At 46.4% G+C, this 15666-nt stretch overlaps 1 protein-coding gene across 1 annotated transcript in view; it reads right to left on the reverse strand.

The window, feature by feature from the left end:
• Positions 1–15666, reverse strand: part of ITIH2 (inter-alpha-trypsin inhibitor heavy chain 2) — a 38422-nt gene that overhangs the window by 11771 nt on the left and 10985 nt on the right. Inside the window, exons 7-15 of the mRNA XM_046013880.1 lie at positions 12054–12161; positions 11300–11428; positions 9800–9916; positions 6165–6333; positions 5426–5551; positions 3528–3709; positions 2343–2528; positions 1825–1964; positions 105–274 (exon numbers count right to left, since the gene is read on the reverse strand). Of these exons, the coding sequence (XP_045869836.1) occupies positions 105–274; positions 1825–1964; positions 2343–2528; positions 3528–3709; positions 5426–5551; positions 6165–6333; positions 9800–9916; positions 11300–11428; positions 12054–12161 (1327 nt within the window). The remainder of the gene's footprint in view (positions 1–104; positions 275–1824; positions 1965–2342; positions 2529–3527; positions 3710–5425; positions 5552–6164; positions 6334–9799; positions 9917–11299; positions 11429–12053; positions 12162–15666) is intronic.

Here is a 15666-nt window from a genome sequence, read left to right on the forward strand (position 1 = left end):
GAGCAGGAGGCAGGCTGTGGGGAGGGGAGCAGAGGCTGGAGGCCCCCCGGTGCAGGCTAAGGAAGCTGCCCCGTCCTATTCCTCCACGAGACAGAAGCACGGACCTGAGCAGCAGGAATGGTCTTGGGGGGGCGAGTCTGCCAGCATGCGCTCGTCCCCAGCCTCGTTCTCGATCACCATTGCGGTGAGCGGGGTCACGATGTGATGTTCCAGAGACATCTGCAGGATTGTTTTTGTAATTTTCCTTTTGGCAGCAGCTGTAGGAGCCAGGCTTCTGTATTTGGGAAACAGAGAACATTCGAGACATTACTGCACTTAGTCCTACACCCCACACCCGCTCTGGGCTCAGCCGGGACCCTGGGGACCACAGATAAAAGAGGGCTAATTGGCTCCAAGAAGCCAGGATTTTACTTAGCCATGCAGTCCAAAGGATTTTTTTGTTCATAGACTTTCTTTTTCAGACCAGTTTTAGGTTCACAGTAAAACGGAGGAGAAAGGACAGTGATTTCCCAGACCCTCCCTGTGCCCACACACCACAGCCTCCCCCATTATCAACAACCCTCTCACCAGAGTGGTGCATTTGTTACAATCTATGAACCTAGGCTGACATTTCATCATCACCCAAGTCCGTGGTTTACGTTACGGTTTGTTCTTGGTGGCGCATGTCCTATACAGGCTTTGACACACGTGTGATGACATGTATTCACGATGGTACTATCGTACAGGACACTTTCACTGCCCTAAAAAATCCCCTGGGCTCCGCCTGGTTGTCCTGTCCACCCCCCCCCCCCCCAGTCCCCAGCAACCACTGATCTGTTTTCCGGGGACTGTTCCTGGAAAATCAGTATTTAACTTCAGCAACGCGCTGCGTCTCTGCAGTTTTGCTGTGAATGCACCCAGGATGCTTCGGTAAAAAGGGGCAGGGATAGTTCTTGTTCAACGGCAAGCCCCAGCTACAGTCCCATGTCGGTTTTATAACCTTACTGACATCACGGAATTTCTCTGTGAGTTCGGTCATCCAACCGCACTTCGTGTCTTCCGGACCTAGCTCTGAAGACTGTTCCACCTCCCTGGGAACCTGATGTCAAAGGTGGGATGGGGCTCGGGTGATTTTCTTCTTCAGCACCTGCCATGTTACTCTGCTGCACGTGGTCCAAGAGCTTTGTGTTGCCCGGGAGTGGGGAGTGTAGTTTTTATACTGCACAGGTTAAGTGCAGGTCGGCTGAGAAGCCAGAGATGAGAGAGCCCCTGGCTATTTCGGAACCCATCCTTAGGCGATATTAGAATCGTAAATTTCCCTCTGGACAATAAACTTTTCAAAAGTATATGCAAGTGAACTACTGATACTCCCGCAACCTGGATCGATCTTACAGACATCATGCTGAAGGAAAGACGCCAGAAACGGACGAGTACAGGTTGTATCATTACAAGAAGTTCAGTCACAGAAAACTCACTGATGGTGACAGTGATTTCTACAGCAGGTGGGCGTGGGCATTCTGAGGGAAGGAGAACAAGGGACCCTTCAAAGAGGACAGGAGTGTCCTATAACGATCTGGACAGTGATTATTACGTGGGTGACACGTCTAAGAATTGATCATCAAACTGTACGTTTACAATTCATCAGCCTCACCCACTTTGTGTATCGACCTCAATAAAAACGAGAAAAGAGTGAATTCAGCTGTACTTAAAGTGCTTGGAGCCAGTGGAAGTTGACAATCCAAATCCCAAATTAATGTGCTGCCTTTCTTGGTTCCAAATCCCTTTTGTGTATTACCACAATCTTACTTTCGCAAATCCCTGTTATGTACACTCTTCTCTTCTTACCGCTCAGCCAGAAGTTGGTTGATTGTCAGATAGGCCCACAATTTCCTGGTGAAATCAGGATCTGCATGCTTGTCTTTTGATAGAAAATCCTCCAAGTCGTCCATTTGGGCCAGAGTTTCCAAGACTAACTCCGTGTTGGCCTGGATGATGGGGGATTCAGTGGAAAGACATTGGAAGAGCAGAACTAGGGTTCATCAACCCACATTATTCATATCTACTGTGAGCGAATCAGGACATTAGGTAACTTCAAGGGAAGTCCAGAATAATTCATAAGAATGCAAAACAGGAAGAGCCTGCATCCAAGGTTTGGGATTGGCTTTGGGATGAGAAGGGATGGATTTGCAGAATGGTGTGGGGACCACGGCATAGATATTCTCATGCCTTGCCCTTCACTCCACTGCTTTTATTCTGCCTGCAAGATTCTTGGGATGCAAGATATTAACCTGTTAATATCCAAGACACACTGTATCGAGGGGACTGGTTAGTATTTTTAGAACTAAGGAGATAAGCAGAAGTACCGAGGTGGCCGTGATGATGCTCTGTAATTGTTCCAATTTATCAGGGTTGTATTTTCCTGCCACCATGATCTCAGAGCCTCCAAAATAGTTGTGGAAACTGTTCTGAGTGACATCCGAGACTGACAAGTGGGGGTAGTTGAACTGAACATTCCGGAGCAACGGAGTAGAGACCTGGTTGTAGAATTTCTACAATTCATAAAAAACAGAGAAATCATTATTGTCCTACTGCTTCTTCGGTCTGAAGCACTTTTTTTTAAGATGGGGGAGGGGAGTGTGGGCAGAGGGAGAGAGAGCATCTTCAGCAGGCCCCATGCCCAGCTCAGAACCTGACGCAGGGCTCGATCGCATGACCCCGAGATCATGACCCGAGCTGAAATCAAGAGTCGGACGCTCAACCGACTGAGCCACCCTGGCGCCCCTAAGGCACTTTATGTTGAGATTCCTCACACGGTTAGCTGGTATTTCTTAATTTATTTTCACAGGATCTCTGTGGAAAGCTGTGGGACAAGGAAAGCTCTCACAGTTATCCAATGAACTGAGACAGGAGAAACTAAAAAATTGTTAAGAATCTTATCCTGGACTTGAGAGCCCAGCATATTTTTTTCTTTAATAACCAGATAAATACTTATAAGAAGAAAAGTCAGCTGGGTTGATATTCCCAAATTGTCCCCTAGCCTTTTCCTGTTCCCAGCTTTAAATATGGTGCCTGACACTGACCCATGGCACCTGGAATTGACACAGGGTGGGGTAAAGTATGTTCTTCTTCTATGTCTTTTTCTTATCCATGGAGGCAAACTAAACAAGTAATTTCTCTCCTTTACCTTCAAGAACACTTACAGGCTATCGTTTGATCTTTGTTGCATTATAAAAAGTTGATACCGAGATACCAATGCACCTTAAAAGGGGAAACAATGACCACGATGGCAAGGAGGCCTGGAGAGCCCAGAAGTTTCGGCGGGGCCTAGGAGGACTTGCTCAGGGAGTAGGGAAGTGCATCCCCCTCCTGCCTCCCATCTCAATGTCAATGCAGAGCAAATACACATGCAAGGTGGGGTGGGAAGGGAATTGAGCACTTTCTCATCGTCACGGCCGATTGCAGCTGGAATGATGACAACTGTAACTCAGATTTGGCAAGTTGAATGACTTTGAGTGAAGGAGGAAGAAAGAACAGAAAAAAGGTGTTACTTTGAGCTGGGAGGATGTGTCCTGATTTCCATAAATCCTCTGAGCCATGCCACGGTTTTCATTGGATAGTCTCTTCAAAAAATCGTAATCAACGTCAAATCCTATCCCCAAGCTGAACAGGGAGATGTTGTCTCGCATGTTCTGCTTCACGTTTTTCTGAATTTTTGACAATTTTAGTTCACCTGAAGTGGATGACAACAGAGATGAAGAGAATGAGGGACAATGTTATAATGTTTTTTGAAAATCCACGGAGGGTGGTTTAGCAAAATTTGTCCCACTTCCCCTTTGACCCAGAGACTCAACTCTACGGGTTCGTCTTACAGGGAATGGCACACGCGCAATCGTACACAGCCACGCTATTGGGCGTAGCAACAGATAGAAAACAAGTGCACAGTAGTAAGAGAGGTTGGGCAGATGATGATACATTCAACCTGGGAGATATTATGCAACTATGTAGTTACTAACCAGAGCAAGGTAACTCTGTATTTATACTGAATGATCTCACAGATATATTTTTAAGGGGGGAGAACAATGTAAAAATTGGTATACGTAGGATGTATTTGCATACAGGAATGCATATAGGTGTGTGTGCGTGTGTGTGTTCACACATAAATGTGTGTATACGTGTATGGAGTACACACATATGCACAGAATATCTCTGGAAAGTTACACAACAAATTGCTAACCAAAGTCTTTGGTTAGCAATTCCAGTGACAGGAATTGGAAGGTCAAGGGGCAGAAATAAGAAGCAGACTTAATTTTTTGCCATGGTTCCTTTTCTTCCTTCTGACTCTATTCTCAAATTGAATTCTTTTATTTTTTTCAAGATTTTACTTTATTTTTTAAAAGTAAGCCCTGCACCCAGTCGGGGGCTCGAACTCCTAACCCCGAGATCAAGAGTCACACGTTCCATCCAGTGAGCCAGCGAGGTGCCTCTCAAATTGAATTTTACAAGTAACCTGATCCCAGGGGGGAAGAAACCCTGAATCTACCACAAATAGTATATAAAGTCTCCCATTCTAGTCTCGCGATTAACAGAACGGGTGCTTTTTGTCTAAAACTCTAGTGGTCGCAGTCCTGACTGATGCACTTGTCAGGCACCGTCCTTGTCGACGTGACGGACAACACAATCTAGCATGCACTCTTGTATTCGCCAGTAGAAAGACACAAATGAAGCAGATGAAGGAAGAGGATGTGACAGAAGCCAGGGGACGTGGGGCCATTTTGTGGGGAAAAATGCGTAACGTAGAGAATGTATCAGAAAGAAGTCATTTCTCCCGTTGCCTTGAGGGACTGGGGGAATGTGGAGAAGGATGGAATACTTGCAGACTCCAGACTTGTCCTGGGCACCGGGGACTGACACACTCATCTCATACTCCCGTACGTCACCTCACATACCTCACGTTGAGAGAAAATGTGATAGCGAGCTATCACAGTTCGTACTCCAGTTTCGAAACAAGTGCTTTCAAGAGCATCACCAAAAGTGTCTGGGACTGGGTTCCGGGATGGGGGGAGGTGGTGAGAGTTCCAGGGCCCAAAGAAGCCTCCTTTTAGAAAACATGGAGCTACATGGGGCACCTGGGTGGCTCAGTGGGTTAAAGCCTCTGCTTTCAGCTCAGGTCATGATCCCAGGGTCCTGGGATCGAGCCCCACATTGGGCTCTCTGCTCAGCAGGGAGCCTGCTTCCTCCTCTCTCTTCTCCACTTGCCTCTCTGCCTACTTGTGATCTCTGTCTGTCAAATAAATAAATAAAATCTTAAAAATTTTTTTTAAAAAATAATTAAAAAAAAAGAAAAGATGGAGCTACAATGGTTTAGAAACCCAGACAACTGCCCGCAGATATCCCATTTGAAGCGAGAGTGAAATATTTGTCACTGGAAGATTGAAAAGCTACTTGCCTACTGTGGGGTCGCCGTCAGAAACCAAAATGATCAGAGAGACTGACTCGGGGTCCAGCATTCCCAAATTATTGGCTTCGTTCAAAATAAAGATGGCGCGCAGGAGGGCTTCGTTGATATTGGTGCCTGTTAAGGTAAGAGTGTGTGCTGTTCCGTTACGTAGTCTCTCTTTGCACAAAAACTGTCACACCCTGGGTTCAGATTCAGCTGTCTGGTGATCACCCATGTGTCATTTTACTCAGTCCCCAAATCCTTTGATGGTTTTCCAACTGACACAAATTTCCTCCAGGCTGGGCAAGATTCCCCAGCGGAGTAAAATTATTGACTTTGTAGTAAACTACTCCCTTAAAAAGGAATTCGTCCTTTCAAAGCACCGGTCTGTCGTTTTGTTAAAGACCAAACTGAAGGTCCCTCAATCAGCCTTGCTGACGTGCTGGGACACTGGTCGGGGGACAGGGGCATTTTGTGCTATGAGAGTAGTAAGAATTCTAGTGTCCCTTGCTGACACCCTTTTCTGAGAAAGATTGGGATGGTTGCAAACTTGTGTGGGAAGGGTTACGCCTTGTACTTTCACAAGAAATTAACACTCGTCGTGGAATAATAATACACACATTATTTAAGGCAGGCCATTGCTGGCCGGGCAAAGACCACCATGGTAGGGAGTGACACTTCCCGAGTGAATGAAGATTTGGACTCCGTGAACGTTTCTCAGTGGGCTGTGGGATAGAAAGTCATTCACCTCCACTGGGCTGGATTTTCTCAATGTACTTCTTGGCATCCGTAATCTGTGTTTTAGTAGCTGAGACCAAATCATTTCTCCAGGTTCGAACATTGTGGTTGAAGTCAACCACAGAGAATTGGTCTTCAGCTCTTAAGTCATCCAATATGGTCTTCATTGCTTCCACTGTCTGTTTCAAAGAAGAATGAACAAGGGTCTCATTACTTAAGCTCTCAGTCCAAGAAGAAAGGAGGAAGACCAAGCACTCCTCCTCTCATCTTGCAAGTACCAACTCAAGCTGTCCTTCTTCCAGAAAACCTCTTGAAACCACCTCAGTCAACACTGACCTCTCCCTCACTTAATCCTAAACATGTGTTGTCTGCATTTTGATACTGAAACTTTTACTGTTTATTTTGTTATGCCCAATAATTTTGACTGGCCTCAGGTTTCGTTAGGAATCACAAACTTCAGGTGCCCCTTTAGTGGTGCCTGGAAATTAAATATATTTCTCAAGTCCAGCAACTCACCTTCTCTAAAATTACTATTTCTCATCTCCTTTCTTTTCAAACTACCAACACCTCTCTCTTCCTGTCTCAGCTCACAACCTGGATTCCTACGGCACTGAGACATTAAAGCAACCAGAAGAAAACATCCACAGTCTCCCAGCTTCCTGTCTGGTAGCCTACAAGAACTACCAGTATTTCTACCTGAGGCACATCCGTCCACTGGTGAGCTAGCTTTCATTCTCTCTCATCTCCTCGAGGACACGGCTTGAGCAACTGGCCTCTGCATCTCCTACATTCAAAATTTACCTCTTCTATTGGTGCATTTCCATAAATATAAAAACATGCTGTTATTTCTCATCCCTTTAAAAATCTCACTTGTGCAGCGCCTGGGTGGCTCAGTGCAATAGGCGTCTGCCTTCGGCTTAGGACATGATCCCAGGGTCTGGGAACTGAGTCCCAAGTCAGGCTCCCTGCTCAGTGGAGAGCCTGCTTGTCCCTCTCCCTCTGTCTGCCACTCCCCCTGCTGGTGCACTCTCTCTCTCTCTGACAAATAAATAAAAAGAAAATTTTTTAAAAAATAAATAAATGAATAAATAAAAAAATAAAATAAAAGCCTCATTTGTATTCACACCCATCTCTCAGTTGTCCTCTGCAATAGAATTCTTTGAAAGATTGGCCCAAACATACTATCTGCAAATCTTCTCTTCCTATTCTCTTTCACATCTGCTCCATTCATGTTTTCACCATCAGGACTTCTTAAAATTGCCCTTGTCGAGGTCACAGTGCCTTTAATGTTGTCAAATCCAAAGGACTGTTCTCTCTTCTTATCAGACTCAATCGATGAACGGTATCTGAACCAACAGGTCACACCTCCCCCTTAATAAAACTTCCTCAGTATCTTCCAGAACCTCAGACTCTCTTGGGTTTTCTCTTCCTCTCAACTGGTTGCCTTTTCTCACTCTTCTTTCTTTGCTGGTTCTTCCTCTCCTCCCTGAATTCTGGCTCAATATCCTAGGGTTCACTCATGGTCTTCTTCTCTGACTACACTTGGTCCTGGTGTTCTCAGTAGTCTCATTGCTGTAAATACCTTCCACAAACTGGTCGGTCCTAATCGTACATCTTGACATCTCACTTTGGAACACCAGACTTGCATAGCCAATGGCCTCACTGACCTCGGTGAGCTAGGCGTCTCAAACTTCACATGTACAAGACCGAGCCCCCGATATGCCCCACGAAGTCTTATTCTGCCCGTCTTTTCCAACTCATTGATGGCAACCTTCACCCCACCTTCCGACTGCTCAGGCTAAGAGCTCAGAGCATCTTGGGGTCTTATTTTCTTCTCCCATCTCACAGCTTTAGGAAATACTGCTTATTCTACCTTCCAGTTAGAGTCCAGAATCCTATCGCTTCTTGCCACACCCACTACTGCCACTCTGGTCCATGCCGCCATCGTCCCCTGCCTGGATTACTGCAAGAGCTGCTTTCCTGACCTTCCTGTTTCCACCTTCACCTCCATGCCAGGCTCTTCTCAACACAGCGGCCGGAGATGGGCTTTACAGACTGTCATGTCATTTCTTCCCTCAAACCACCCAGCAGCTCTCCATTTCTCTCCAAGTTAGAGCCAAGGTTCTCACAGTGCCCCAAGGGGCTTCATGTCATCCGTCTGGTCCCTTCCTTTTCCCTCCCTGCCGAGCTGCTCTCTGCTCCTAGAACATGCCTGGCACACTCTGACTCAGAGCTATTCCCCTGGCTGTCCCTGCTGCCTACAGAGGTCTGCCCCAGAGAGCTGCATGCCTTTCCCCACACCTTCTAAGCGGTTCCCCAAGCCCTTCTCAACAGAAGCACCTACTTAGATGGCAAACCTGTCTAAAATCTTAATTCCCTGAAGCAGGCCCTCCTGATTCCTAATACGTTCCTCTAAAAACAAACCAACAAAAAAATCCCAAAAACCTTTTTTGTAATACCACAATTGAAGATACCTTCATTTTCTATATTTTGTAAAGAGTTTATTTATTTATTTGAGAGACAGAGAGCAGGGAAAGGAGCAGAGGCAGAGGGACAAGTAGACTCTGTGCTAAGCAGGGAGCCTGACGTGGGACTCCATCTCCCGACCCTGAGATCGTGACCTGAGCTAAAACCAAGAGTTGGATGCTTAACTGACCAAGCCATTCAAAAGATACTTTTAAATGCCTTATTATGTTTATTGTTTATTCTCTGTCCCCATCTTCTCATAGAATGTAAGCTCCATAAGCTCGCTTTGGGGAAGGATGGGTTTTTTTTAATGCTTTTGGTCAATTTTTTTTTTTTAACTGATGAGCCATGTGCCTGACACACAGTGGGCGCATAATATATATTTGTTACATGCACAAAAGAAGGAAGGAACAAGTGAACACATGGCTGTATTAGAGTAGAGATTCTCAAGGGAGGGCAACTCTACCCCCAGGGACGTCTGGTAACATCTGAAGGCATTTTTGATTGTCATGACTAACGGGGTGTGTGCTAGACACCACCAGAAGGTCAAAGCTGGGAATGCTGCTGAACATCCCACCACACACAGATCAGCCCCTACAGCAAAGAATCATCTAGTCCAAAATGTCAGCAGGGCCACTGTTGGGGAAGCTGGCATTGGAGTGTAATGTCCTGTCCTTCTTTTGGATCCTAGAACAGTGACGAACACTTGGGTGGTCAGAAATGATTAGTCAATGGATGGATGGATAGATGGATGGATGGATGGATGATTGGTTAGTTAATTGTTCACATTGGTTGGATGGATGAGGTGATGGATAAAATAAGAAATGGCCTTGTTTGTTCTGTAGAAAGGCACCTACACCATTTAATCCTGGGTTAACCTCTACTGAACTCCAACCTGGAAGACAGGAGACGGGATGGCCACCCTCAAGGAATCGTGGTGTAATCGGAAGAGATTTCAAAGTCACTCATGCACAGTGCAAGGGGGTAAAGTAAAACAGACGGAAGAACAAGACTATGAAGCAGATGATGATCCCGGGGGAAGGAAGGGCGGTGAGCCAGCCTGAGTTGACCACGATGAGGCCTGGGGGGAAGGCACACTGAATGTCCGCCATGTTGGGAGGGGACGGAAGATGGTGGGGAGCCCTGAGCACCCCTACCTACCAACAAGGAGGCACTTACTTGTTTCATTTTTATTCCCCACATGGACCCACTGACATCAATGACAAAGAGGATGTTTTTGGGAATTGGGTCCAGGCTTTCCGGAGCGAAAAAGTGGACAAAATATCCATTAAATACCTGGAAAACAGAACACACTGTTTAGCATGCAGGAAGACGGGGCTCCAGGGACTAGGAGAGAAAAGACGAGCCTCAGGGAGCAGGAGGCGTGCTGGTCCTAAAGGGAAGCTCAGTGTCCCTCTACCTCTCTCATCCTTCCTGCTCTCCCCAACTCCTCTCCTGGGAAGGTCCAAGCCTTCTGGGTAGTTACACTCCCCAGGGCATTTCTCTTTGCCCCCTCCATCCACCCAGTCCATGGAGAGCCCGCCTTCCTGGCACCCTGCTAGCCAACAGCCAATCAGGCAGAGTTTCTGCCCTCACAGGGCTCACAGGCCCACCCAGGATCCAGACGAGTAAAGAGACTGTAGCAGAGTGTTACGTGCTGTGATCAGGAAAACAAAGGACACTGAGAAGACCCAGTGGACGTGTATCTGGCTCGGATGGGGGACTCCTTCCCAAGGAAATGGAATGTACACTGGGCTTGAGCGTGAGTTTGGAGTTGGTCTGCCAGCGTGGGCCTGGGGCAGAGTTGGCGGGTGCAGGTAGGAGTGGGTGTTCTAGACCAGGCTGAGAAAGTATGGCACACTAGTGGTTCTGTAAGGGGTTCAGCGCAACAAGGGCTATAGAATTCAAGAATTCAAGGAATTAGAGTGGAGAGTGAGCAGGGCGGATCACGAAGGACCTTTATCAACCCTGTAGAAAGTTTAGATAGTTCTCGAAGCTACTAGAAGGCCGCTCCAGCTAGATTCCGGATCGCTGTCTTTGTCTTCTGCTCTAGACTCTAACGCCTGGCTCCCCTCGTTCTCTTTCCACTGTCTGTTGGTCACTTCTAGCAGGACAGTACAATGCCCACCCGGTGAATGTGTAGCTGTGGACACTTCTCTACCTCCCTGTCCTGGACAGAAGCACGGGCTTTCAGACACCCTCTACGGGCTCTTACCTCAGCACAAGGGAAACACAGACGTACACCCAAGACATGACAAGAGGGGAACGGAAACTGAAGAAATCTCACAGTGAACACTGGCCCTGGAATTTGCCACCAGCCCAGATCTTTCTCTTGCTTGTTCCGTCCACCCAGCCCCATAACCTCTCTGCTTTGACAGTTTAATTGCAAAGGGCCTACATAGGTGACCCAAAACTCCCATTTTGTGATGTTCTTACTGTACTTCATATAAGGCCTAGAAGTACCCTTCTGGGACAAGGACATGAAACTCAATGACGTTCCATTTGGTTTTCTTGACATGGAAAGATGAGGCTTAGTAACACTTAGGGAAATAGGATTTTAGTCCCTTCTCTGTAACCACCTCCGCAGCTTGGAACCAACCCAAAGCCAGGGTGCTTTTCCACAAGAAACCTTTGTTTGGCCTCAGCATGGCAATTCTCCTCAAGACTGTTCTCACGCACCTCAAGTTCCCCGGCTTTCTCTTCTCTGTTCACGTCATACATCACCACCAGCTCTCCGTCCACTGCAGTCTCAGGGCAGCTGGGGCATTTTCTTTGCTGTGCCACAGAGGGCTTGAAGGACACATGTGCCTGGAAAGAACAGGGACATCAGAGCCCAGTCTCTGCACTCTCCCTCCCCAGATGGGGGGCTGACACCTTCCTGTGCACACAGGTGGAGAAGTCTTGCCTGTAGCTCGATGGCCGGCCCACACCCAGGCAACATCAGAAGTCCCATTCCCAATGCAAGGGACAATGGCCGGGCATGCGAAGGGGTGCTGCTGCCCAGATCGGAGGACTTCTTACGACACTCAAAGAATTCCTCCCTTCCCCCATCAGAGAGATGGCAACCAGTGTAAGAGTTTGTGAAAGGGTTCCTAGAGGAGTTTGACCCTTCCGCTGCTGGTTGTCATTGGTCAGGAAGCAAAGAGAATTAAGCTGAACATTTCTTGCTGGGACTAATGAAAATCCACAACATAATATGTGGAAACTGTCTTTTAGCAACGGTCAAGCACATAACTTGAGGGAAATGGGGGCCCAAAAGGGACAGTCACTTGTCCAAATGCAAGGAAACAGTAGATTTTGCTCAAGGATCTCTGTTCCTTCACAGAGTTCACCACCTGACTGCTTTTCTGCTCCCCAGAGCCCAGGTAGAACAAAGAGCCCCCAAGCTAGTAACCACTTAAAGAGTCCTGGCAACACGCAACACGTACGATACCTTCTGGCGTCCTTTAGATATGACTGGAACACCATCAAAATGGCCATCAAACGTGTCAGGAACATGGAGAAATTTTATTCCCTGAGGTTCAATAACCCACACGTCTACCTAGAGATGGGAGAGAAAATTACTCAAAGCATCGAGATATCTTTCAAGGCTTTTTGTGAGCACAAAGCATCATGACTACATCCTCTGTTGTTCTTCTCATCTCCAGGCTTTCCCAGAGGTGACCCAGTACGGTTCCCTGATCACCCTTGCACCTTCCTTAACTGCCATGGGATCTCATTCATCTGCCCACGGGGGATGAAGACCCTTTGGGCAACCCAGTGCTCCCCTTTTCTTGCTTCATTCCTCTGGGTTTCATTTGCCATCTTTATCTTATTCTATCGTTGTTGTTTATAAGAATATTCATGTTGTCAAAGGAAACAAAAGAAGGAAAGCCGCTGTGAAATGATTCTACCCTTAGTCTCTGGGTCTGCCCACCAAGGACCAGGGTCTTTTTCCTTTTCTGTCTATGTGCTTTGAACAGAGCAAAGCAGGAGGAAATAAATCCCTTTGGGTGAACCTTGGAGAAACCGTAGTCATGGCTTTCATTTCTCTCTATGGACTCCAAGTTCTCTGATAAGCACTTCACATGTACAAACTCATTTAACTCTTACTGATGCTCTTATTATCTGTTTTATTTGCTATTGCTTATTTTATGGATGAAGAAACAGACTCAGAGTAACCTTGCTTGGAAGTGGTTGAGCCAGGCTTCAAACCCAGGGCCCAAGCTCCTAATACTTTCTACACTGCTGCCTGACTTTCAACGGCTTGTGCTCTGTCTTTTCAGTTGACTTTGCCACACTATCCTCTAGCTCCAGGCCACAATATCCTATTTGTTTTGTCATGAGATTTCCCAGCTTTGGCACACACCCACTTAAATGTGGGGCCATCAGATGGAGCCCTGTGCACACTGGTTTCTTCACTACCTCTTCCTCATTTACGATCATTTATAACACTGATGAGCTCTCTCTCCTTTGGAAGTCCCTGGCTTTGGAATCACACTAATTTTTTCTCTGATTTTTATTTTTTTAAAGTAGGCGCCATGTCCAGCATGGAGCCCAACACAGGGCTTGAACTCACGACCTTGAGTTCAAGTCCTCAGCTGAGATCAAGAATCGGATGCTTAACCAACTGAGCCACCCAGGTGTCCTTCCAATTTTTTTTTTCAATCTGCTTTCATAAAATCATGGACATTTGTCTAAGCAGAGCCAACACTTTCTTTCTTGGTCATTACAAATTCCAGCATAAGATGTGAGCTTAATTTGCCTCCAAGATTCCCATTAGCTCCAGGTTCTCCATGTTGGTAAGAACTAAATCTACAGAGAATCAGGTAGATCAGATATCCCAGGACATTTTGGGTCATTGGTTGAGTAGCTCCTGGGGGAAAGGGAGAAAAGCCAGGGAGCTGCAGCAAACTGGGTCCGCTGCATTCATTCTTCCTTAAGGTTCTACCTATAAACAAGCTGGCTACTCAGGACAAGTTCAGTCTATCCTTAAGAGCATAAAAATGGCAAGAGGATCTTTTCCCTAGTGTCACAGAAGCTATTAGCAGTCCTGAGCTCAATTTGATGCAGACATGGCCTCCAAATCTGGTTAAACACTATGCTTTGGGGATGTGTACCCAAGGTCCCATAGCTGGTTCATTGACTGGTTGGGACCAGTCCATGGAGGCCTTGGGTCACTTGCCATATTTGTTGGCGATTCTGCAAAAAACCAGCTAAGGGAGTTGGAATAAAATATTTTTCCAAGATTTGATACATCAGGAAGGTAAGGATGGGGGTTAAAAAGAGAAGTGTTCTCTGTGATTCCTGTGAGGGAAATGTACTTCCAGTTGGGTGGCCCTTCTGGTGGTGATTAGAAAGCTTTTGTGGGGGGCACCCGGGTGGCTCAGTGGGTTTAAGCCTCTGCCTTCGGCTCAGGTCATGATCTCAGGGACCTGGGATCGAGCCCCACAGCGGGCTCTCTGCTCAGCAGGGAGCCTGCTTCCTCCTCTCTCTCTCTGCCTGCCTCTCTGCCTACTTGTGATCTCTCTCTGCCAAATAAAAAAATAAAATCTTAAAAAAAAAAACTTTTGTGGAATAAAACAAGGAGAAGGTCTAACATTCTGATTTCCCCTTATCTCTGGATAAGATCAAACCTCTTTGGAAATATATTTCATAGACTGTTAGAGCTGGGAAGTACCTTAGGAATCACCTGGTCTAACCTTCTTTTACATATGAGAAACTGAAGGCCAGGAAATAGGTTCGCCCAGAGTCCACAGCTGTGAGTGTTAATTCTGGACGGGAATTTGGGAAACTTGCCACTCTGTCTAACATTCTTGCTAATAAATGAAGACTCTGTCTTCTTTTAAAAACAAGGAATTCCTGGGGTGTCTGGGTGGCTCAGTCATTAAGCCTCTGCCTCTGGCTCAGGTCATGATCTCAGGGACCTGGGATCGAGCCCCACAGCGGGCTCTCTGCTCAGTGGGGAGCCTGCTTCTCACTCCCACTCCCCTTACTTGTGTTCCCTCTCTTGTTGTGTCTCTCTCTGTCAAATAAATAAAAAGAAAATCTTCAAAAAAAATAAAAACAATGAATTCCTAAGAGCATGGTAAATTTAAGGATGGACAAAAATTTCAGAAATGTAAGAAAGATTTATTGCTACATGGTATGTGTGTTAAAAATCATTATCTTCTGCTGGCGAGGATGCAGAGAAAGGGGAATCCTCCTACACTGTTGGTGGGAATGCAAGCTGGTGCAACCACTCTGGAAAAAAGCATGGAGGTTCCTCAAAAAGTTGAAAATGGAGCTACCCTATGACCCAGCAATTGCACTACTGGGTATTCACCCTAAAGATACAAACGTAGTGATCCAAAGGGGCACGTGCACCCGAATGTTCATAGCAGCAATGTCCACAATAGCCAAACTATGGAAAGAACCTAGATGTCCATCAACAGATGAATGGATAAAGAAGATGTGGTATATATACACAATGGAATACTATGCAGCCATCAAAAGAAATGAAATCTTGCCATCTGTGACAACATGGATGGAACTAGAGGGTATTATGCTTAGCGAAATAAGTCAATCAGAGAAAGACAATTATCATATGAACTCCCTGATATGAGGAAGTTGAAAGGCAACGTGAGGGGTTTGGGAGGTAGGAAAGGAAAAAATGAAACAAGATGGGATCAGGAGGGAGACAAACCATAAGAGACTCTTAATCTCACAAAACAAACTGAGGGTGGCCCGGGGGTGGGGGGTCGGGAGAGGGTGGTTGGGTGACGGACACTGGGGAGGGTATATGCTATGGTGAGTGCTGTGAAGTGTGTAAACCTGGCGATTCACAGACCTGTACCCCTGGGGCTAATAATACATTATATGTTAATAACAAAATAAAAAATTATTATTTTTTTTTAAGATTTTATTTATTTATTTGACAGAGAGAGATTGCAAGTAGGCAGAGAGAGAGAGAGAGAGAGAGAGAGAGAGAGAGAGGAGGAGGAAGCAGGCTCCCTCCCGAGCAGAGAGCCCGATGTGGGGCTCGATCCCAGGACCTGGGATCATGACCTGGGCCGAAGGCAGAGGCT

Source organism: Meles meles, chromosome 7 (assembly GCF_922984935.1).
Source record: "Meles meles chromosome 7, mMelMel3.1 paternal haplotype, whole genome shotgun sequence".
Lineage (NCBI taxonomy): Eukaryota > Metazoa > Chordata > Mammalia > Carnivora > Mustelidae > Meles > Meles meles.